This window comes from Trifolium pratense, linkage group LG1, assembly GCF_020283565.1.
Source record: "Trifolium pratense cultivar HEN17-A07 linkage group LG1, ARS_RC_1.1, whole genome shotgun sequence".
NCBI lineage: Eukaryota > Viridiplantae > Streptophyta > Magnoliopsida > Fabales > Fabaceae > Trifolium > Trifolium pratense.
This window is the reverse complement of record NC_060059.1, coordinates 2,762,226-2,783,110: the sequence shown is the minus strand read 5'-3', so window position 1 is coordinate 2,783,110 and position 20,885 is coordinate 2,762,226. Positions and strand designations below refer to the sequence as shown.

The 20,885-nt window shown below is 35.3% G+C and overlaps 6 protein-coding genes across 11 annotated transcripts; 5 read left to right on the top strand and 1 right to left on the bottom strand.

Moving 5' to 3' along the window:
* Nucleotides 1–38: 38 nt before the first annotated feature.
* LOC123901115 (LEAF RUST 10 DISEASE-RESISTANCE LOCUS RECEPTOR-LIKE PROTEIN KINASE-like 2.4) lies at nucleotides 39–2,704 on the top strand. Of its 6 annotated transcripts, none has more exons than XM_045951581.1 (3): nucleotides 40–1,088; nucleotides 1,209–1,259; nucleotides 1,487–2,704. In XM_045951581.1, exons 1-3 carry the CDS (start codon nucleotides 335–337, stop codon nucleotides 2,602–2,604), a joined length of 1,923 nt encoding a protein of 640 aa, XP_045807537.1. In that variant the 5' UTR covers nucleotides 40–334; the 3' UTR covers nucleotides 2,605–2,704. The 6 variants fall into 6 exon arrangements, with proteins under 6 accessions (XP_045807534.1, XP_045807537.1, XP_045807533.1 ...); XM_045951582.1 differs by having other exon boundaries at nucleotides 41–1,088; nucleotides 1,490–2,704; XM_045951580.1 differs by having other exon boundaries at nucleotides 41–1,088; nucleotides 1,206–1,259; nucleotides 1,490–2,704.
* A 31-nt stretch (nucleotides 2,705–2,735) lies between these two features.
* On the top strand, nucleotides 2,736–5,819 carry LOC123901181 (LEAF RUST 10 DISEASE-RESISTANCE LOCUS RECEPTOR-LIKE PROTEIN KINASE-like 2.4). The gene is made up of 3 exons (XM_045951583.1): nucleotides 2,736–3,998; nucleotides 4,166–4,198; nucleotides 4,507–5,819. Exons 1-3 carry the CDS (start codon nucleotides 3,218–3,220, stop codon nucleotides 5,646–5,648), a joined length of 1,956 nt encoding a protein of 651 aa, XP_045807539.1. The 5' UTR covers nucleotides 2,736–3,217; the 3' UTR covers nucleotides 5,649–5,819.
* Nucleotides 5,820–7,802: 1,983 nt separating this feature from the next.
* Nucleotides 7,803–11,069, top strand: LOC123901099 (rust resistance kinase Lr10-like). The gene is made up of 3 exons (XM_045951576.1): nucleotides 7,803–8,904; nucleotides 9,341–9,394; nucleotides 9,601–11,069. The coding sequence occupies exons 1-3, from the start codon at nucleotides 8,202–8,204 to the stop codon at nucleotides 10,746–10,748; spliced, it is 1,905 nt and encodes a 634-aa protein (XP_045807532.1). The 5' UTR covers nucleotides 7,803–8,201; the 3' UTR covers nucleotides 10,749–11,069.
* Nucleotides 11,070–11,299: 230 nt separating this feature from the next.
* Nucleotides 11,300–13,999, top strand: LOC123901067 (LEAF RUST 10 DISEASE-RESISTANCE LOCUS RECEPTOR-LIKE PROTEIN KINASE-like 2.4). Its single transcript, XM_045951573.1, has 3 exons — nucleotides 11,300–12,237; nucleotides 12,327–13,445; nucleotides 13,772–13,999. The coding sequence occupies exons 1-3, from the start codon at nucleotides 11,457–11,459 to the stop codon at nucleotides 13,903–13,905; spliced, it is 2,034 nt and encodes a 677-aa protein (XP_045807529.1). The 5' UTR covers nucleotides 11,300–11,456; the 3' UTR covers nucleotides 13,906–13,999.
* Nucleotides 14,000–14,670: 671 nt separating this feature from the next.
* On the top strand, nucleotides 14,671–18,264 carry LOC123901083 (probable leucine-rich repeat receptor-like protein kinase At1g68400). Its single transcript, XM_045951574.1, has 2 exons — nucleotides 14,671–16,187; nucleotides 17,454–18,264. The coding sequence occupies exons 1-2, from the start codon at nucleotides 14,849–14,851 to the stop codon at nucleotides 18,128–18,130; spliced, it is 2,016 nt and encodes a 671-aa protein (XP_045807530.1). The 5' UTR covers nucleotides 14,671–14,848; the 3' UTR covers nucleotides 18,131–18,264.
* Nucleotides 18,265–18,600: 336 nt separating this feature from the next.
* Nucleotides 18,601–20,859, bottom strand: LOC123901051 (glycosyltransferase BC10-like). Its single transcript, XM_045951572.1, has 2 exons — nucleotides 19,731–20,859; nucleotides 18,601–19,396 (listed from the first exon to the last, which is right to left on the bottom strand). The coding sequence occupies exons 1-2, from the start codon at nucleotides 20,250–20,252 to the stop codon at nucleotides 18,713–18,715; spliced, it is 1,206 nt and encodes a 401-aa protein (XP_045807528.1). The 5' UTR covers nucleotides 20,253–20,859; the 3' UTR covers nucleotides 18,601–18,712.
* Nucleotides 20,860–20,885: the final 26 nt, after the last annotated feature.

The window sequence follows — 20,885 nt, the reverse complement described above, 5'->3', positions numbered from 1 at the left end:
TTAAATTTGACCCAACGACCGAAGCTAGTCAACAAAAATACTAGGGCGAGACAAATATCAAGAGCATTATTCTAGTGTGGTTAAAGTATTAGAGACAAATACTGTCTCTAAGCAGTCAAAGTATTTTTGTTTAAGAGGTTCCCCACCACTACTTGTTTTTTCTGGAGACTGATTAGTCATTAGGCCAAGTCTTCTGTAGTCATTGTCCAAGTCAACTAAGTAGCTCCATCATACTTGCAGTGTATGGTGAAGAATGAATCAAGACTGTGCTAAACTGCTAATTACATAAAAAAGTTTTTTAGCTCATAAAACGTACTATTGCCCTGTGTGATTCATGATGGCTTCGGTTAATTTAGAATTTCTCTTACTTTTGTTTTCACAACTCATACTGCTACATGTGTTGGCAGGTGGAGATGAGAATAAGTACCAAGGAGAGTGTCTAGCTTCGTTTAGTTGTGGATATCTTGGCAATATCAGCTTCCCTTTCACTACAACTGAACGCCCGGACTGTGGCTTATTGCCAATACATAATTGTGATGATGATGACCCACAAAAGCCTAAAAGTATCCAATTACAGAAGGAAGGGAAATGGTTTGAGGTTGAAGTTGGAAATCCTCTCGAGTTTCACGGTCGTGGCAGTAGTACTTTTGTTTTTAGAGACGATAAACTCTACAAACTGCTGCAAACCAAAAGTTGTGAAGCTTTCAGATATAATTATACTCTTCCTTCCACCTCTGGCTTTGCTTCTTTTCGTATCAAAACCAATGCAACCCTGTTTGTGTGTAACCATACCCTCCAAGTACACCCTCCAACATATATGCTTATGCATAACTATACAAAGTGCCCCCAATACGATCTCTTCTACCAGCCTTACATTATTGCTGATAATGTGTTTCGGAGTGCTTTTACAGATTGTACAATTGTCCACCTTCCGACTAAAGACATCGCTGATGGTGAAGACCCTTTTACTTTCGTAACTGCTGATATCTCCATTGAAGTAAAAATAACAGAAGAATGTGCATATTGTCACTTCAACCTAACAGGGCAGTGTCAACTTGACAGCAACGGGAGGTTTTATTGTGCTAATGGTATACTAAAACAAACACCCTGGAAACACAAAGCACACATAAATGCATTGCACCATATTTTTCTCTTCACAACTTTATCTTCATATGTCAAATCTGAATTGTTTCCTCTAACTGCAGCAGTCACAGTTAGTAAGAGAAAAGGTCTGAGCCAGAATGTTAAACTGGGTTTAGGTATGTTTTTACATAACTTTCAGCACGCGGATTTTAATTCATTGGGCTTATGACAATATGTCAATCATGGAAATTTTGTAGTAGAAAGCAATATTTAGTCGCGCTAACATAAAAATGCATATTTTGTTTATATATGTAAAGTCATTACTTTCTTGTTGAAAAACAAAGCCATTACTTTGTTACACTAAACATTTTTGTTGTATTTCAAATAATTTACAAATCACCAGCAGCCATGGTGGCTATTGGATTTGGAGTTGCGGTGCTGATGTTGTTGGCTTACTGCATTAGGACAAAGATCTTCTCTTCCACATTTCTTTTGTTCAGGAAAGAGAATCCAACCCATCAAATTATTGAGCAGTTTTTGAAGGAACATGGACCGCTTCCAGCCGCTAGGTACAGCTATTTAGATGTGAAGAAAATAACAAACTCTTTCAAAAACAAATTAGGCCAGGGAGGATATGGAAGTGTATACAAAGGGAAGTTACATGATGAGCGTACTGTTGCAGTGAAGGTTTTAAGTGAATCAAAAGGTGATGGTGAAGATTTCATTAATGAAGTTGCTAGTATTAGTAGAACTTCACATGTCAACGTCGTTAGACTTTTGGGGTTTTGTTTGGATGGTTCTAAAAAGGCACTATTATATGAATTCATGCCTAATGGATCACTCGAGAAGTTCATATATGAAGAGAAAGATCCATTAAAGAATGATCGCCAATTGGATTGCAAACTATTGTATGATATTGCAGTTGGCGTTGCTCGTGGGTTAGAGTACTTGCACAGAGGCTGCAACACTAGAATCTTGCATTTTGACATAAAACCTCATAATATATTACTAGATGATGATTTTTGTCCTAAAATTTCAGATTTTGGTCTTGCTAAAATATGTCCGAGAAAAGAAAGCATTGTATCCATATTTGGCGCGAGGGGAACACCGGGATATATTGCACCAGAACTGTTCTCCAGAAATTTTGGTGGGGTGTCACATAAGTCGGATGTCTACAGTTATGGAATGATGGTTTTAGAAATGGTTGGTCAAAAAAAGAACATTAAGGTTGAAGTTGATTGTTCTAGTGAGTTATATTTTCCGCACTGGATTTACAAGCGTCTTGAATTGAATCAGGATTTTGGACTAAGGTGTATTAAAAATGAAATTGATGAAGAAATGGTAAGAAAAATGACAGTGGTGAGTTTATGGTGCATACAAACCGACCCTTCACATCGGCCAGCAATGCATAAAGTGGTGGAAATGTTGGAAGGGGGCCTTCAAGTGCTGGAAATACCACCCAAACCCTTTATGTCTTCTCCTTCAACATCTTCAATCCATTTATCATCTGAAATATTATGATTTTTGTGGATTTGAAGATGCAATGCAGAGTATGTAACACTAGAAAAGAATGTCATGATAATTCAAATATAAATACAAAGTTATGTATCTGAAGTTTTAAGACTAGACTCTTAACACATACAAATATTAAGGTCACTGACGTCATTATCAATAATATTTTATGTTTTTTATTATTTTCTCTTATTCTTTCACCTAAATACCTCAAATTCAACACACAACTAAAAATATTAATGATTAAAGATGTACATTGACAAACGTAAATGTGGTAGATGATTTATTTTGGGACAGTAGTAAAAAAGAGCGTTTGATGCACTTTCGACTATGTTTCCTTAAGTCAACAATGATTAGAATTTGAACAAAGTCAATCTTATCTAACTTGATAGTAGTTTACAACACACGCCGGCTAAACTTCTGAGGTTAACCAAATCAACCATCTATAAATTGAAATTTACTTTTTCAGAAAATTCAGACAAATTTTTGGTGAAATTCTCTCATCACTCTCCAATACTCTCCAGTCCAGAATGTAACCATCCACTTGCAGGTCAAATTGGTGTGTCTCAACTCTCTTATCTCTTTATCCAATCCTCTCTCTCTGACTTTTATCAAACACACAATGAACCAAAAACAACCCTTCTTCTTTCTCTTCTCTTCTCCCCTGATTTATTCATACATCACCCTTTTCTATTTTCTTACCAGAACCACTCTATGCTATTGCTATGTATATCCAAATTTTACAGCTTGTGAACCCAAAACATGTGGCAACCAAACAATAAGATACCCTTTCTACATCAAAGGAACACAAGAACCCTTTTGTGGTTACCCTGGTTTTGGTCTCTCTTGTAACAATACTATTGGTCTCCCATTCCTCAATCTTTCTAATACCTTTTACCCAATCCACCAAATTTTCTATCAAAGTCAATCATTAAGAGTGTCCAACAATGCTGTGACATATAGTTCAGACACCAACAAAGGTTGTCTTTCACCTAACAAGAACCTTACTATTCCAAAGGACATCTTCTATCTTGCTCCCAATCAAAGTGAAGTGAGATTGTTCTACGGATGCGACTCAACAAAGCTACCCAGAACGCTGCAAAGGAACACAATTGGTTGCTCTGCAGAAAATGAAACGAGTTCGGTTGTGGCATTATATGAGAATGATAAAAATGCAAGCTTTGTGTCAAAGAATTGCAGGGGTGAGGTGGTGAATGCGACAGTGGAAAATTATGTGAAAGGAGGGATTGAAGAGTCGCTGAGAAATGGGTTTTGGTTGAATTGGGTGGCTAGTGATTGTACTGAGTGCTACAACAGTGGAGGGAGGTGTGGTTTTAATTCACATATATATAGTTTCAGATGTTACTGTACTGATAGAGTTCATGCTGCAAAATGTGATCCAGGTTTGTCTCTTTTTAATTCATAATTTCCCCTTTTGCTTTCTTTATATCAGTTCTTAACTTTTTAGGTTATTTGGTTTATATCAGTTACTTTTTGAGTTAGGCTTACAGACCACCTAAGTCTCTATTAAGGCATTTGACTTTTTATTTGCATTTTGTCTCTTTTGCAGTCGTGAAGTCCCGATCGGTGCATGTGACAATAGGTAAATGTTTTAGATTTGTGGAAATATAAAAATGTTGAATTGTACTAAGGAAAGCTTGCATCATGATTTAATAAAACAGGAAAATATATATTATCTTTGAATAATTAATTTATTAATGACATTCCTAATCCAATTTTATAGATTAAATTAAGTCTAGTTAGATAGATTAAGAAAACTGCAAGAAAAAATTTAGCCTAGTTAATCAAAGGCATGATAAACTTAAAATATGATCTGAATTCAATAAATTGGTCATTATTTTCTTGCTTACCCTAAACATTTTGATGTTTGTATCAAACAAAAATGTCCAGTGGCCTCAGTGGTTGGAGTTGCATTTGCCTTGCTGATTGTCTTAGTTTGTTGGTTTAGGAAAAAGATCTTCCCTCCCACATTTCTTATATTCAGGGAGGAGAATCCAACCCATCAAATTATTGAGAAGTTTTTGAAGGAGCATGGACCTCTTCCAGCTACTAGGTACAGTTATTCAGATATCAAGAAAATAACAAATTCTTTCAAACACAAACTAGGCCAGGGAGGGTATGGAAGTGTATACAAAGGAAAGTTACCCGATGAACGCATGGTTGCAGTGAAGATTTTAAGTGAATCAAAAGGTGATGGTGAAGATTTCATAAATGAAGTTGCGAGTATCAGTAGAACTTCGCATGTCAACATTGTTAGACTTTTGGGGTTTTGTTTGGATGGTTCTAAAAAGGCACTGATATACGAATTCATGCCTAATGGATCACTCGAGAAGTTCATATATGAAGAGAAAGATCCATTAAAGAATAATCGCCAATTGGATTGCAAAACATTATATGATATTACAGTTGGCGTTGCTCAAGGGTTAGAGTACTTGCACAAAGGTTGCAACACTAGAATCTTACATTTTGACATAAAACCCCATAATATATTACTAGATGATGATTTTTGTCCCAAAATTTCAGACTTTGGACTTGCTAAAATATGTCCAAGAAAAGAAAGCATTGTATCCATATTTGGCATGAGGGGAACACCAGGATATATTGCTCCAGAATTGTTCTCCAGAAATTTTGGTGGGGTGTCACATAAATCAGATGTTTATAGTTATGGAATGATGGTTTTAGAAATGGTTGGTCAAAAAAAGAATATCAAAGTTGAAGTTGATTGTTCTAGCGAGTTATATTTTCCACACTGGATTTACAAGCATCTTGAATTGAATCAGGATCTTGGACTCAAGTGTATTAAAAATGAAATTGATGAAGAAATGGTAAGAAAAATGACAGTGGTGAGTTTATGGTGCATACAAACTGACCCTACGCATCGACCAGCAATGCATAAAGTGGTGGAAATGCTGGAAGGGAGTCTTCGAGTGCTGGAAATACCACCCAAGCCCTTTCTGTCTTCTCCTTTAACATCTTCAATCCATTTATCATCTGAAACATCTTCAATCCATTTATTATCTGAAATATTGTAATTTATGTGGATATTATGATGCAATGCAAGACTATGTAACACTAGAAAAGAATGTCAAGATAATCACATATAAATAAAATGTTATGTAACTAATAGAATTGTAATGTTGTATCTTTTCTTAGGATTTGAAATTGAATTCCATCCTAACTATTTTTAGCTTCTGAAATTGAAATTCATCCTCTTTTTTTTTTTGTTAGGTAGCCTAATTGCTAGAAATTCTAGCCTTAAAGTGAATAAGTGGAATGGCCGGGGTTCAGACCCCGACTCCTGCATATTAAATGTGATGTCCCTACCAACTGAGCTAAGCTCACGGGGACAAATTGAAATTCACCCTTGTTAATATAGTTATTTAGTTTTAGCTTAGTAAAGAGAATATAAGTGAGTTATATCTTTGCCTTTAGGTAGTTTTTGTGCTTTTAGAGGGGGTGTTGTGGGGGAGGGGTGTTGTTTTGATATGTGGTTACCTTATTTCTAACTTATAATCTCCTTTGATACTTGAAAAGATTTTAGTTAGATACCACTGATAAGATCTCTATTATAATTTCACTCTTAAAAAACTTTGATATTAAAAAGTACCATGAACAATCAATCTTGATCATGAGTAGAAGTGTATGATACTCAGAGGAAAATCACTCAAAAGGAGAATAGCATGAGGAAAGGAAGGAGTTGATGATTGAACGAAGATTATGCTAATTACATTATAATGTTTAGCTCATAAACCCTGAATGTGTTGTTTCGTCAATAGAAGAAATGAAGCAATCGGTCCTGCTATGTTGGTGGGATAATCATCAACACACATTTGTAACTTTACCTGGTCCATGCACATTGCTCTCTCCATGAGGTGATTCCCGAACTAGAGCCTCCGCTTCTCGATAGCTCCTTCGGGAAAAGTAGCCCTGAGCCTCCATGACCTACTACTCCTTTAGAGAAGAAAGAGGGTCACTGGCCTCTGTGTCAACAACCACAACTCAATAGAATGAATTAAGACTTCGGGGTCCGCATCGATGAGGAAGGCACCATTGGTTTTGTTCTTGAGCTCATTCAATACCAGACAAGCGCTCATTGGCACATATTAGTACAGTATACCGGGATCCCCGGCCAGAACACTTCTGCCCAGCTCCCCGAAAACAACGTTCGACTTATCTCACATATATTGTTAATCTAATGTACCTGTCTTTTTTCATCAACAATCTGATTTACTTCTCATTTTATATAGCAGTTGTGGCTTTATGATTTTCTACAGATTAATTAGTACTATAAGATTTCATTTTGCATTGATCCTAATCTATTTTGATGTACTTCACAGTTCACAAAAATGAATTAGGTCCTCATAGGATTTTTCTTAATCTCGGTGTGGTTTTTAGAGGTCAACTGTTGTCATTGACTGATATGCAATAATGCAAAGGGCAAGTTCTCTGAATATTTTTATATGTAAGGTAATTGACTGATATGCAGTTAAGAACAGTAAATAAAAAAACAGCATGCAAGTTATTTTCTTAATGAAATGAAAAATCCTGATAACTTGAAAAATGAGTAGTTTATTCCACTTAAGAGCTTCTGTTATTAACAGCAGAACAATGTTATCTATATTAGTTTCTGTTATGGAAAACTTGAGGAGATATTTTATAGTCCTTATGCAATTAGTCTAGCATAAAGAAAATATGGGCAGGAAAGCTAGAATATAATGTCTTCTAAGATTTTCTTATTTGAGAGGACAACAAAATTAAAATATTGTACAAAAGTTTATATTGGAATCTAATAATTTGATTGGTTTTTCTTAAAGTTGTGTAATGTTATTTGCTACATTGTAATCAATAATCACCACTCAATTGTGATAACATTTTTGTGGCATAATTGTACTAACAGTGACTGACAGTATTATATTTGAATATTCTTTGAAATAAGTATTATTTTGCTTGTGCTTTTCTAAAAAAAATATTATTTTGTTTGTTATCATATGTGCATCAAACACATAATAGGATAAATATTTATCATGTCCTTAAGTTATGAGCGTATGGTATACTATAGATTTTTTTTTTTGTTTTAGTGGCGTGAAGACCGGGAGTCAGCTCAAATTGTCTTAGATTGGCAACCACGTCATGAAGTTTACTGCCTGATAGATACTACTACTTCAGAGTAGAGTAAAGTTTAACTTGAAAGCCTCTTATATGTGTAAAGTATCTAAAACAAAACAAGTGCATAGACTTGGTGTGTATTAAGTTGAGAAGATGAGTTGTGATTCAGTGAGTCTTAAGCAAAACTAGACTAAATTAAGCATATTAATTAAGAAATGTAGCTAATCACATTTAATCAATAAAATATCAACAAGGAATTGATTCTATTGCCTAAAAATTAAGGCAAGATGATTGCAACAACCTTGTGAGAGTAAATTTCCCATAGTCTTGACTGAACAGTTCCAACTTCAAGTCAACATTGATTGCAACAACCACTAAAACATAATCATACTTATAATTGCTTGCTTTGCATTACCAATGCATTGCTTCCTTTCTCAGGCTTAATTATCTTCCCATGATCACAATTCATAACATTAGTAATGTCTTGGCTTTTCATTTTCAAATCATTACTTTTCTCCCTGCTTATGCTTCAGGTCTCAGCTCAAGATGGAAGATGTCCAACATCTTTTAGTTGTGGATATCTTGGCCAGATTACCTTCCCTTTCACAGTCACAGAAAGCCCTCACTGTGGCATTTTGGCCATAAGTGGTTGTGATAATAACGGTATAGCTTATCCCAAAAGCATCCAACTAGGCAAGCGACCATCAAATCAGTCTTTCATAGTTACATACGTGGATCATGATACCATCACAGTCAGAGATGATGCTCTACGGGAGAAGTTGCATTTAAAAGATTGTCAGGCCTTTAACAACTTTACTGTTCCTCCCACCTCTCCTTTAGCATCTTTCTATATCAAATATAATATAACTATGTTCAAGTGCAACCGCTCCCTTAGTATCACCCTTCCGAGAAATTTTTATTTTTATAAGTATACAAACTGTTCTGGTTATAATCTCTATTACGACCTTCTAAATAGAGATGGTTTTAAAGTGCCAAGCTCTTTGGCACAGTGTACACAGTGTCAGGTTGCAATAAGAGACAGCCCCACAACTGACCCCTTTAATTTTGTATCTCCTGAGATCTCCATTGAAGTACAATTATCTGATGATTGTAATAAGTGTCTTCATCACCAAGGGGGGCAATGTCAACTTGACAATCAAGGAAAATTCTTCTGTGCCCAAGGTATGCATACACAATACATGCACATAGTTAAAAAGAATTTAGGAGAGGGGAGGTTGTCCTCAGTGAAGGGAATTTAATAGACCTCAACCAAAGGTTACGCAAAAAATGATCGTTAATAAAAGGTTACTAGCGAAGATTCAACTTCTAAGAATTTTTGGTTTGACGTACGCTAAAATTTTGGCATTCAGCTGTAATGCAATCCCACGTTTCAGTACTAGACTGTTTTATATACGGTACAATTTGCCAATTGAAATAGCCTTGTATAGTAATTTAGTCCAGATTCTCGAAATAGCCTTTTATATATTGCTTGTTTAAGATTAATTGGTGCTTTTGATTTCTGCTGCAGAGGATAAAAGATTGCTTGTCTTACATCTGCAGGGAGTAGAAACTGCAGAGAATAATTTTAACCAAAATAATTGTTTTCTTACTTCTGCAGGGAGTAGAACTAGAAACTGGCCTGTGAAAATATTGGCGCTAGGAGTTGGAGTAGGTAATGAATATAGATTCATATTCTTCTTCTTTTTTTATTACTCTAAAACAAAAATTTATATCAACATTTATAGGAGATATTTTCTTAGATTTATAATGAGATATACACTTTTAATATTGCATTACACAAACATAATATTAACTTTCTCTACATAACACTACTTTCTCAGCCTAAATGTTTCTTCCTAATTCGAATAACTTCTCCAGTTGTTACAGTAGTAGCTCTATTGCTACTAGTGGTCAAGAATCACAAGATCTACTATACAAGATGGAAGAATAAAAATTCAACCAATCTAGTAATTGAGGTCTTTTTGAAGAAACATGGATCCCTTCAAACCAAGAGGTATTGTTACTCTGAGATAAAGAAAGTGACCAACTCCTTTAAAAATAAATTAGGCCAAGGAGGATTCGGAAGTGTATACAAAGGACGGTTAGATGATGGACGTTATGTTGCAGTGAAGATCCTAAATGAATTGAAGGATAGTGGAGAGGAATTCATGAATGAAGTTGCAAGTATATGTGGAACTTCTCATGTTAACATTGTCAATCTTCTTGGGTTCTGTTTGGAAGGTTCCAAACGAGCTTTAGTTTACGAGTTTATGCATAATGGCTCTCTTGAGAAGTTTATCTTTGAGGAAAATGACCATATTCCAGATTTCCAATTGCACTGCCAAACTTTGTACCACATCGCAATTGGTGTAGCTCGAGGGCTAGAATACCTGCACAAAGGCTGCAATACTAGAATATTACATTTTGACATTAAGCCTCATAACATTCTTTTGGACAAGAATTTCAACCCCAAAATTTCAGATTTTGGACTTGCAAAGATTTGTGCAAGAAAAGAAAGTATGGTATCAATGGTATCGATATTTGGTGCCAGAGGAACGGCGGGATATATTGCCCCCGAGGTATTTTCTAGGAATTTTGGTGCAGTGTCACATAAGTCTGATGTGTACAGTTATGGAATGATGGTTATGGAAATGGTTGGAAGGAGAAAAAATATTAACACTGAAGTTGACCGATCGAGTGAAATATATTTTCCTCATTGGATTTACAATCGTCTTGATTCTAATCAAGATCTTGGTCTGCGGAATATAAGAAATGAAATGGATGACGAAAAGGTGAGAAAGATGACAATAGTAGCTCTATGGTGCATACAAACCAACCCTTCAACTCGACCTGATATAAGTAAAGTGGTGGAGATGTTAGAAGGTAGAGTTGAGTCGTTGCAAATGCCACCTAAACCCTTTTTGTCTTCTCCTCCTTCAAACTCTCCGGTCCATTTCTCAACTGGAACACAAACTCTAGAGTCCATGAGAATGCTAGATGCAGAACAACTGGAGCATTCCAGCTAGTGCAAACAGCAAAGATGACAGAAATTAATTTCAACTATGTATAATGATATATTGATAAGTATTTTGAGAGCGTGATGAAGATTTTATAGAAAGAATTATTATGAGATGTATAGTGTAGCTTTATTTATACTTCCTCCTTCCAAAAATATAGTTGAAATTATTAAATGTAAAGCTTTCTTATGAAATATTGATAATTTAAAGTATTGATGTGCAAAAATAAGTTGAAATTTCTAAATGGAAACTTTTATTGCCTAAAGAGGATGATCCAAATTTAAAAACAAAGGAAAGATGCAACTCTATGGTGATTTATTAGATAGCAATAATTTTACCCCATAGGTTACTCAAAACAAACACTAATCATATTGAAAGTGCAAAAACTATTTGGAATGAACTGAAGGAAAGATTTTCTAAAGGAAATTGTTATATAAAAAGTCAAAACAAACACTAATCCAATAATTGCATTCAACAAAACGAAAAGTCAACAATATGCAACATCATGCACGAAAGCTACATGCATATCAGTACATTTTCTATCATGACCTTGTCAAAATTGGCTGCATATAATAATCTAACAAGACCATTCTCCCCTATTTGCTTCTGTTTCTCTCCATTGTTTCAGTCTTTAAATGGTAATATAATTAGTATTAGTTATATCATATTGAAACACTGTTCATTACCAACTATTGAGAATCTCACAAATTATTCAGCATGGTTTCACAGCGCCTTTTCTTGTTTTCATGCTTTGTTACACAACTGCTACTAGCATCAGGTAACTGTCCATCTTCAATTAACTGCGGATTTCTCGGAGAAATTGAGTTTCCTTTTACCAGCACAGAACATCCAAATTGTGGCATGTTAGTAATACATGGCTGTGATGACTATGAACCACAATCCAAAAAAATCATTCAAAATAACAAAAGATGGTTCGATGTTCTCAAAATCGAATCATTCACAATCACAATTCGAGATGACCAACTTCATGACTTGTTACTACAAAGAAGCTGCAATATTCTAACATACAATTCTATGTTCACGGTCAACACGCCTTTGGTATTTTCTCGTCTAGAAAATCCGGTAACTGTTTACGGATGCAACAGTAACAACACACTCGATCTACAACGATACTATTCCGTTTCTAATTCTACTTCGATTTGTAGAAACGAAAACAATACTTTGAATGGTGTTTCAGATTCAGATATAAAGAATAATAAAGCTATTGTGGTTATAATTTATGATACTATCTCTTCAAACTCTAATCATCTTAAAGGATGTTCAAATGTTGATCTTCCAACTGGTTTCAAGGTTAACCATCTTGATCCAGATGATCTTTTTAACTTCCTAAGTGGTGATATTGCAATCAAAATACAAGTTTCTCAGAATTGTTCAACCTGTCATGATCTTTATGGGGGTCAATGTCGACTTGATAACACCGGAAACTTTTATTGCCACCAAGGGAAATCTAAAAAGACACATCTTACAGTGGCAGCAGGTATGTATATAGTAGATTAAATCTTCTCACAATATTTTCAACATTTTTCTTTGATGCTATAAGTTATTTCCTGATAAATTATTATGCAGCTACATCTTCTGCCGGAGTACTTGGAGTTCTGGTTTTTTTGGCTTGGTTCTTAAGAAGACGCTTCATCAACAATAAAAACCCTCCATACCAAATAATTGAGTTGTTTCTGAAAAACCATGGTCACCTTGCAGCTAAAAGATACACTTATGCAGAGATAAAGAAAGCAACAAATTCATTCAAAAACAAACTAGGTCAAGGAGGCTATGGCAGTGTATACAAAGGGAAATTACAAGATGGAAGTCTCGTGGCAGTAAAAGTATTAAACGAATCTCACGGTAACGGTGAAGAGTTCATCAATGAGGTTGCTAGTATTAGTGTCACTTCTCATGTTAACATTGTTAGTTTGTTAGGATTCTATCTAGAAGGTTCTAAAAGAGCTTTGATATATGACTACATGCCTAATGGTTCACTTGAGAAGTTCATATATGAAGACAAAGATCCATTAAATCTAAATCTTCAATTGAGTTGCAAAACTATCTACAATATTGCAATTGGCGTTGCTCGAGGATTAGAGTATTTGCACAAAGGTTGCAATACTAAAATCTTGCATTTTGATATAAAACCTCATAACATATTGCTAGACGATGATTTTTGTCCGAAGGTTTCAGATTTTGGACTCGCAAAAGTATGTCCAAGAAAAGACAGTATCATATCCTTATTAGGTGCCAGAGGCACTGCAGGATACATTGCTCCAGAAGTGTTCTCTAGAAACTTTGGCGGCGTCTCCCATAAATCCGATGTATACAGCTATGGAATGATGGTTTTAGAAATGGTTGGAGGAAAACAGAATAACAATATCATTGATGTTGAACGGTCGAGTGAAATTTATTTTCCGCACTGGGTTTACAAGCGAATTGAACTGAATCAAGAACCTAGGTTACGAAGCATTAAAAGTGAATTTGATAAAAAGATTGTACAAAAGATGATTATAGTAAGCTTATGGTGCATCCAAACTGATCCATCACATAGGCCTGCAATGAGTAAAGTGGTAGATATGATGGAAGGTAGCTTGGAATCTTTGCAAATACCACCAAAACCATGTCTCTCTTCACCTCCTAGGTCACCCTCAAGATCATCAGATTATAACTCTCACACATCTCAGGATTTGCATCAATCAGGTATATAAAGTATTATATCATATATTATATATCATATAAGAGTAGTACAAACAAGTTACAAATAGGAAAGTGGCAGGGCAATAATTGAGTTTAGACACAATAAACATTTTTGTAGACCAACATGGGGTCCAAATAATATTTTTCTAGACACAATAGACAAATGTATGTAAATAAAGTCACTATTCTACTCACATTATGTCACAGTTACAAATAGGAAAGTACTATTATTATCATTCCATTTACAAACTACACATGCCACAGTTAATCCAAATGCCTCATATTACTAGTAGTATTAATTTTGGAGCACTATTAATTTGCAATTGCAGGAACAGTCCTTACCACTGAATGTGAACCTCTAATCATCCTTGGTAGAGGTAGTGGGAGACTACCATCCCCAGAAGATGGTGAAACAATATTGTTGTCAAATGCAAGATTTGAGGAGGAAAGTAGTATAGTATAGTAGTCTCCAGAGAAAGTCATTAGCTCAGTTGTAAGAACATAGTAGGATTCTAAAGTTCTACCTAAAGGTCAATTAGCATCAAAATTTTGATCAATTTTCACATGTCGGCCCGATAGATGGCCCGATAGATAACGAGAATATAGCAAGTGTGAGTTTGTGGAAATAGTCCCACATTGGATAGGAATGTGGTGACTTGAGCAGATATAAGTGGAAGAACTCACTCACTTATCACCTTAAGGTTTTTTTGGGCGGACAAGTAGTATGCCTCCCACAAAGGTGTGTTGCTCAAAAAGAAAAAGTCCTACAAAATTGAATAACACACTTTTAAATTGAATAACACTTTTAATATGGACCTTAAAGATACATTCTTTTGCGCTAACAATAGATACATTGTTCAATGTGCCCGAAATGGTTGATCTCTCCGAAGATTAATTAGTTTGATCGTTATGGCTAATATTTTTTGATATTTTGACGTAAATATTTGTTTTTTTTTAAGGAATTTTGATGTAAATATTTGATAATCAAAACCTTGACATTTTTATATTTTTTATTAGATTAGATTTGTGGAAAAATCCTTGACATTAATCTAACGGTGTGCAGAATTCTGTCAAAAAATCTAATGGTGTAGAATAACCAAAAACAACTAATGAATGATCATTAAAATCCGAGCCAAAGAATACATACATCAGCTAAAAGTCGCATTAAAAACTTTGATGACCTCCCGCAACGTGTCAACCCATTTCAACAACAACACAATCCACCAATACCAAAACACTAACGTTTTTTTTAACCTATCCTATTACTCCCACTTTATTACCATTAAGCCCTTTCATTTTCACATTAATTACTATCTTAACCCCTCTTCTTCACTCATTTACTTACTACAACAAACAACGCTCTCTCTCACCGTTATCATTCACTCCTAACTCTCTCTGCAACAACAATGGCGTCTACACTCTCTCCCTACATTCTTCTTCTTCTTTTCTCTTCCCATTTTGTCCTCATTGTTCATTCTTCCACAAACCCAGATTTAGAATCTCTTATATCTTTCAAAACACTTTCAGACCCATCAAAAAAGCTCACAACTTGGAAAACCGGAACTGACCCATGCACTTGGACCGGCGTTTCATGCGTCAAAAACCGAGTCACTCGACTCGTTCTCGAAAATCTAAACTTACAAGGCTCCATTGAACCATTAACTTCTTTAACTCAGCTTCGAGTTTTAAGTCTCAAAGGAAACCGGTTTTCCGGTTCACTTCCAACTCTCTCCAACTTCACTTCTCTTAAGCTTCTATTTTTATCTAACAACCGTTTCTCCGGCGAGTTTCCGTCGACGGTGACGTCACTTTTCCGTCTCTACCGTCTCGATCTGTCGAATAACAACTTCTCCGGCGAGATTCCGGCGAAGGTCAACCGTTTGACTCACCTCCTCACTCTCCGTCTTAACGAGAATCAGTTCTCCGGTCTCATTCCTGAACTTCACCTTCCTAACCTTCAAGACTTTAACGTCTCCGGGAATATTCTCTCCGGCGAGATACCGGAAACCTTATCAGGTTTCTCCGGTTCATCTTTCGGGCAAAACCCGTTTCTTTGTGGTGCTCCGTTGAAGAAATGTGAAGCCGAACCGAGCAAACCGGGTTCTGAAGGTGCCATTGCTTCACCATTGGTACCAAGTAGTAGAATTCCAACCGTTTCATCTTCACCAAGCACAATGCCAACAACAACACCAACAACAAACGTTAAAAGCCATGAAAAAAGAGGTTCTAAAATGAGTCCTATAGTTTTGATAGCTATTATAGTTGGTGATGTTTTTGTTCTTGGAATAGTGTGTTTACTTCTTTATTGCTATTTTTGGAGAAACTATTCTTCAAAATCAAAGGAAGAAAAAAAGGGGTTGAAACTATTTGAGAGTGAAAAGATAGTGTATTCATCAAGTCCATACCCTACACAAGGAGGGTTTGAGAGGGGTAGAATGGTATTTTTTGAAGGAGAGAAAAGATTTGAACTTGAGGATTTGTTACGTGCTTCTGCTGAAATGCTTGGGAAAGGTGGATTTGGAACTGCTTATAAAGCTGTTCTTGATGATGGAAATGTTGTTGCTGTGAAGAGGTTGAAAGATGCACAGATTGCAGGGAAGAGAGAATTTGAACAGCATATGGAAGTTCTTGGAAGGATTAGGCACCCAAATGTTGTTAGTTTAAGGGCTTATTATTTTGCAAGAGAAGAGAAGTTATTAGTGTATGATTACATGCCTAATGCAACTTTGTTCTGGCTTCTTCATGGTATAACTTACTACTACTACTATACTCTACTATTATGTCTTTTTTATCTATGTTCTTTTGTATTACAAATTTACAGTTACAATATCATAATTTATGAAGCATGGATACTCCTTGGATTCGGCGTGTTCCGGTGTCGGACATCGGCACACCATCAATATTTATGATTGCATTGAATTATGTTATTTTCTCAAATTATTATCGATGTTGTGTCTGTGTCCATGTTTCATAGATGATAATCATTGTTTGTTTTTTGCTGCTAAGAAATCAGGTTATGGATATTAGATAAGTTAAAACAAATCAAATGATTTATTTTTTGTTCTTTTGTTGCCTTTAATGAGGTGATGGAAACTTGGAAAGTCAATTCTGCTTAGTTGGTTATCTACTTTGAAATTGAAATTGTTTATTTATTTTCCTATAATGTTCCTTGCATTAACCCAACAGCCATAATATGTAGGTTGGTCACCCACCCATGTGTGATAAATTCCAGTTGTATAGCATAATTTCAGATTTTGAAGTTGGCTAATAAACCATGACTATGAACCAATATGGCAATACTACTACTATATTTGTATGTTTGGATTCAATTTTGAAAGTGATAAGTTCATTCTAAAATTATAGAATTGATTTTGACATGTCTTCAGTTTGTCTATAGATTTCATTAATTTATAGGTACTATTTATAACTTTTGCTCCAAAATTATTTCTTAGTCTCAAATAAGTTATTTTTCATTAACTCACTTTTTAACTAAACTAAACTTTATATAATCAATTTTCACTCTGCACAAACACATACAATACTATTCCTTCTTTATAGATAATCATACTATGGTCACAACACAAATCCATATTATTTAGGCTCATGCACATGGTGATAATTCACATAATTTAATTATGTCTTTTTTTCCAAGTTCCAACTCTTTAATTTGTTTAATGCATCTTTTCCAGCAATTGCAGACAAAGTAGCTGCTAAAATTGACAGTGGCTCCACTGCACAATCATAGGAATTGGGAGACCATTGTCTTTCTTGGACCCCATTTTCATTATTAAAAAAAGCAGACTAGTACTTTGCTTTATGTTCTTTTTTCTGAACACCATTTATCTTCTTTTTATTGCTTTTCATCTTTTACCAGTAGAAATCATTTTGAATATGTCCAAAAAGTACTACAAACTAGTCTCCTCAATCCTATAAAACTTCAGAATATTCATTGGATGTCAAATTTGTAATTTAGACAAAACCTAATGGGTTAAAATGGTGTCATTGTTATAGGAAACAGAGGACCAGGAAGAACCCCACTGGATTGGACCACAAGGCTCAAGATAGCAGCTGGAGCTGCTAAAGGAGTAACTTTCATTCATAACTCGTGCAAATCCCTTAAACTCACTCATGGTAACATTAAATCCACCAACATACTTCTTGACAAGCAAGGAAATGCACGAGTATCGGATTTTGGGCTATCAATTTTCAACGGCCCAAGCCCGTCAGGAGCTGGTAACAGGCCAAACGGCTACCGTGCTCCTGAGGTTTTAGATGGTCGAAAACAATCCCAAAAATCTGATGTGTACTCTTTCGGTGTTCTGTTGTTAGAGATGCTGACAGGAAAGTGTCCGTCTGCTGGGGAGAGTGGTGGAAGTGGTTATGGTGGGGGTGTGATTGATCTTCCTAGGTGGGTGCAATCAGTAGTTAGAGAGGAATGGACTGCTGAAGTTTTTGATTTGGAGTTGATGAGGTATAAGGATATTGAAGAGGAAATGGTTGGATTGCTTCAGATTGCTATGTCGTGTACCGCTGCTTCACCTGATCAACGGCCAAGGATGTCACACGTTCTTAAGATGATTGAGGACTTGCGTGGGGTCGAGGTGTCTCCCTGTCATGACACGGTGGAATCTGTCTCCGATTCACCTTCATTGTCTGAAGATGCCTGTGCTGGTACTGCTAGTCAGTAAACTTTGTTTGGAGGGGGGTTTTAACTTTGTTTTTCATTAGATGGAATGAATGAATAGGTTATTCTATATATGGTGGTGGTATTGTAAATCACATTATTGGGGGTTTTATTTTTCAAATTTTGGTCTTTTTCTTATCCCCTATTTGTTTGATGATCCTTTTTCACATTTTTATATTATGCTAGTTAAATTTTCACTCAAAGTTTTTCACTTATAGTAACGGTGAAATGATTAGGTTGGTTCAGTTGATAAGAATGCGGCTCATATATTATGAGAACATGAATTTCAACCATGCAAAGCTTTAGGATTTTTACTGACCTTAGTGAGTTTCTATAGCATCCAACTTGCATAAACTTTTATAAATCAATATAAAAAAAGGTGATGAGAAATGGGGAACTTTGATGATTCTGGATTGTTGATTTTTGTTAATGAGATTTAAGATCCAATAGAAAAACTCATTAACTGATATGATATCAAAGAAAGGAATTGACTATATTCATGAAACGAGACAGTGTATCTAAGTCTAACTACACTGAATAATGAAAATCTTACAAGATGAAAAAAAAAATGAATCAATTAATTGGTTTAAATTTTAGTGATAAGTTTCTGTTTTTTAGGCCTATCATAGTGTTCAAAATGCATAACCTCAGGTGCAATCTTCAAGAGCTTTGACAATGTACTAGGCAAGAACTTCCTAGCAAACAGATAACAAGCATTGGTGCTGTTTCCATTATTATACTCACATTTCTTGCTCCTCAATCTCTCCAAAAACTCAACATTAACATCAGACCTTAAAAAATGAGCTGGATGTGGACCCCCTTTTGACCAGTCAACCCAAGTCAAACTCCTATTTGAATTTCCTTCCCAAAACTTTATGCTAACAAAAGTTGGCAAGTAATGTTCATCTGCATAACATGAACCTTTGCAATACTGCTGAAAAACTGGGAAGTATATTCTATCAGATACAACTCCTAGAGCAAGATCTCTGTCCATTTCAAACCATTGGAACCCTTTTCTCCATTGATTGAGGGAAACCTCAGGTAACATCTGGATGCTATAACGGCCGCGACCAACCGGGCTAGGATCATCATAAGCCATAACATAGTTTTGTGTAGAGTTTATTAAGTAAGAGTAGATTGTTGAGAAGTTGAAGAGTGGTATGCAAGATTCTGATACAAGAACAAATCGTTGGTTTGAGATATCGAGAAGTGCATTCGCTAGTAAGCGACGCTCCGCTTCAATCATGTTAACATTTCCCCATTGAACTTCCTGCATAATATCATACAACATGAAGGGTTAGTTATCCCATCGCTGTTTATTTCTAAATTTTAGTTACAAATTACTTGAGTTGCCCAGTGGTGTTGGTTTCAGACCTTGGAGTGTGTTCCTCTCAAGATCTCAAGTTCAATTCTCTCTTGTGGCAATTTCGATAGGCTAGTCCATACAGAGTAAAAAAAACTCTTGACTAAATGGGGCCCGGAAATTGGGTTGTGGGATTGGCCCCCTCGGATTAGTCGGTCCATGGACCGGATACAAAGTTTTTTAAGAAAAACAATAACAATTAAAATATAACATATGAAACTGAAGAAAAAAACTAACTGACCTTACTAGGAATTCTTCTGCCATGAAAAACAGGACTCTCAGGGTGTGATCCATTATAAGAAGGATTAGAATGCACATAAATAGAGTAATACCCTTCATGTCCTTTAAAAAACTGTTCCCACAAAGGTGCCAAAAACACAGGACCTTTTGTCAAAAACATGAAAGCAACCTTAGGAATTCGTTCAAAAGGGTAATCAGGTATTTTTGCAGCCACAGAAGCTCTCCATAACAATTCTTCATCATCCATATCATGCATAATAGGAGGAGGTTTAAGAAAATCCTTCAATCCAACACGTTCTTGTTTCACAGCAATCGGCGGCGACAAAGGTTGTGTTCTTGGTATAGAAAACTGAGTGAATTGTAGACTAAATGTACACTCTTTGAGATAGAAACTTATCATTATTCCAAGTGTTAAACCAAATACCAAAATTAGACTATAGGTGAGAAAACTAATAAAGTGAAGTTGAACATTGAAAATCTTTGATGTATATTGATTATTTGAGCCCTTCATTTTTTCTGACATGACAAAGAAATTTTTCTAAATAATATTCTATAGGAGTTACCTAAGTTATTATGCTATACTTAGAAATATGTGTCTCAAAAAATAAATAAAAGATCAACAACAAAATGATCTTGTAACAAAACAAGGATATCCAAGTTATGATGAACAATACAAGGAGAGAAAAGAAGGATAGATAGGGAAGGAAAAGAAGATGGAAAAAACTACTATATACTAAGAATTTATTTATTATAATACGAAGGAGGTTTTTTGTTGTTTATTTATGTGTTCCTCCTCGATGGTCACTACTTTGTTAATTGAACTTTGTTATATGCTCCGGTGGAAATAATAACAGCTTTGTTAAAATTTGCCAACTGTTATTATTGGTGGTTTTGGAAACATGTAGAAGATTTGATGTTACAAGAAAAGAAAGCAATAAATTGGTATTATACGTTAAATATTAGTAAAAGAATATACGGTTCATGTGTTTTGTTATTATTATGTGGAATGTTTCACATTGAAAATGTTATGTTACGTAGAAAGAGTAAGTTTGTGTTGGCGCCGACTATTATAGGAGTATGGTTTGGTCATTGAGGTTTCAACTCATTCAATTTCTGTGGAAAAGATGGATGATTAATTGGTCAAATTGTGTCCATA

Coding starts and splice junctions, on each gene's coding strand:
- LOC123901067 (XM_045951573.1), top strand. CDS start 11,457: ATGGTTTCACAGCGCCTTTTCTTGTTTTCATGCTTTGTTACACAACTG. Junction 12,238..12,326: donor ACATCTTACAGTGGCAGCAG/GTATGTATATAG, acceptor ATTATTATGCAG/CTACATCTTCTGCCGGAGTA. Junction 13,446..13,771: donor TCAGGATTTGCATCAATCAG/GTATATAAAGTA, acceptor TTGCAATTGCAG/GAACAGTCCTTACCACTGAA.
- LOC123901083 (XM_045951574.1), top strand. CDS start 14,849: ATGGCGTCTACACTCTCTCCCTACATTCTTCTTCTTCTTTTCTCTTCC. Junction 16,188..17,453: donor TTTGTTCTGGCTTCTTCATG/GTATAACTTACT, acceptor TCATTGTTATAG/GAAACAGAGGACCAGGAAGA.
- LOC123901181 (XM_045951583.1), top strand. CDS start 3,218: ATGAACCAAAAACAACCCTTCTTCTTTCTCTTCTCTTCTCCCCTGATT. Junction 3,999..4,165: donor TGCTGCAAAATGTGATCCAG/GTTTGTCTCTTT, acceptor TCTCTTTTGCAG/TCGTGAAGTCCCGATCGGTG. Junction 4,199..4,506: donor ATCGGTGCATGTGACAATAG/GTAAATGTTTTA, acceptor AAAAATGTCCAG/TGGCCTCAGTGGTTGGAGTT.
- LOC123901115 (XM_045951578.1), top strand. CDS start 335: ATGATGGCTTCGGTTAATTTAGAATTTCTCTTACTTTTGTTTTCACAA. Junction 1,260..1,486: donor GAATGTTAAACTGGGTTTAG/GTATGTTTTTAC, acceptor ACAAATCACCAG/CAGCCATGGTGGCTATTGGA.
- LOC123901099 (XM_045951576.1), top strand. CDS start 8,202: ATGTCTTGGCTTTTCATTTTCAAATCATTACTTTTCTCCCTGCTTATG. Junction 8,905..9,340: donor AAAATTCTTCTGTGCCCAAG/GTATGCATACAC, acceptor TTACTTCTGCAG/GGAGTAGAACTAGAAACTGG. Junction 9,395..9,600: donor GGCGCTAGGAGTTGGAGTAG/GTAATGAATATA, acceptor TAACTTCTCCAG/TTGTTACAGTAGTAGCTCTA.
- LOC123901051 (XM_045951572.1), bottom strand. CDS start 20,252: ATGTCAGAAAAAATGAAGGGCTCAAATAATCAATATACATCAAAGATT. Junction 19,397..19,730: donor GCAGAAGAATTCCTAGTAAG/GTCAGTTAGTTT, acceptor GATATTATGCAG/GAAGTTCAATGGGGAAATGT.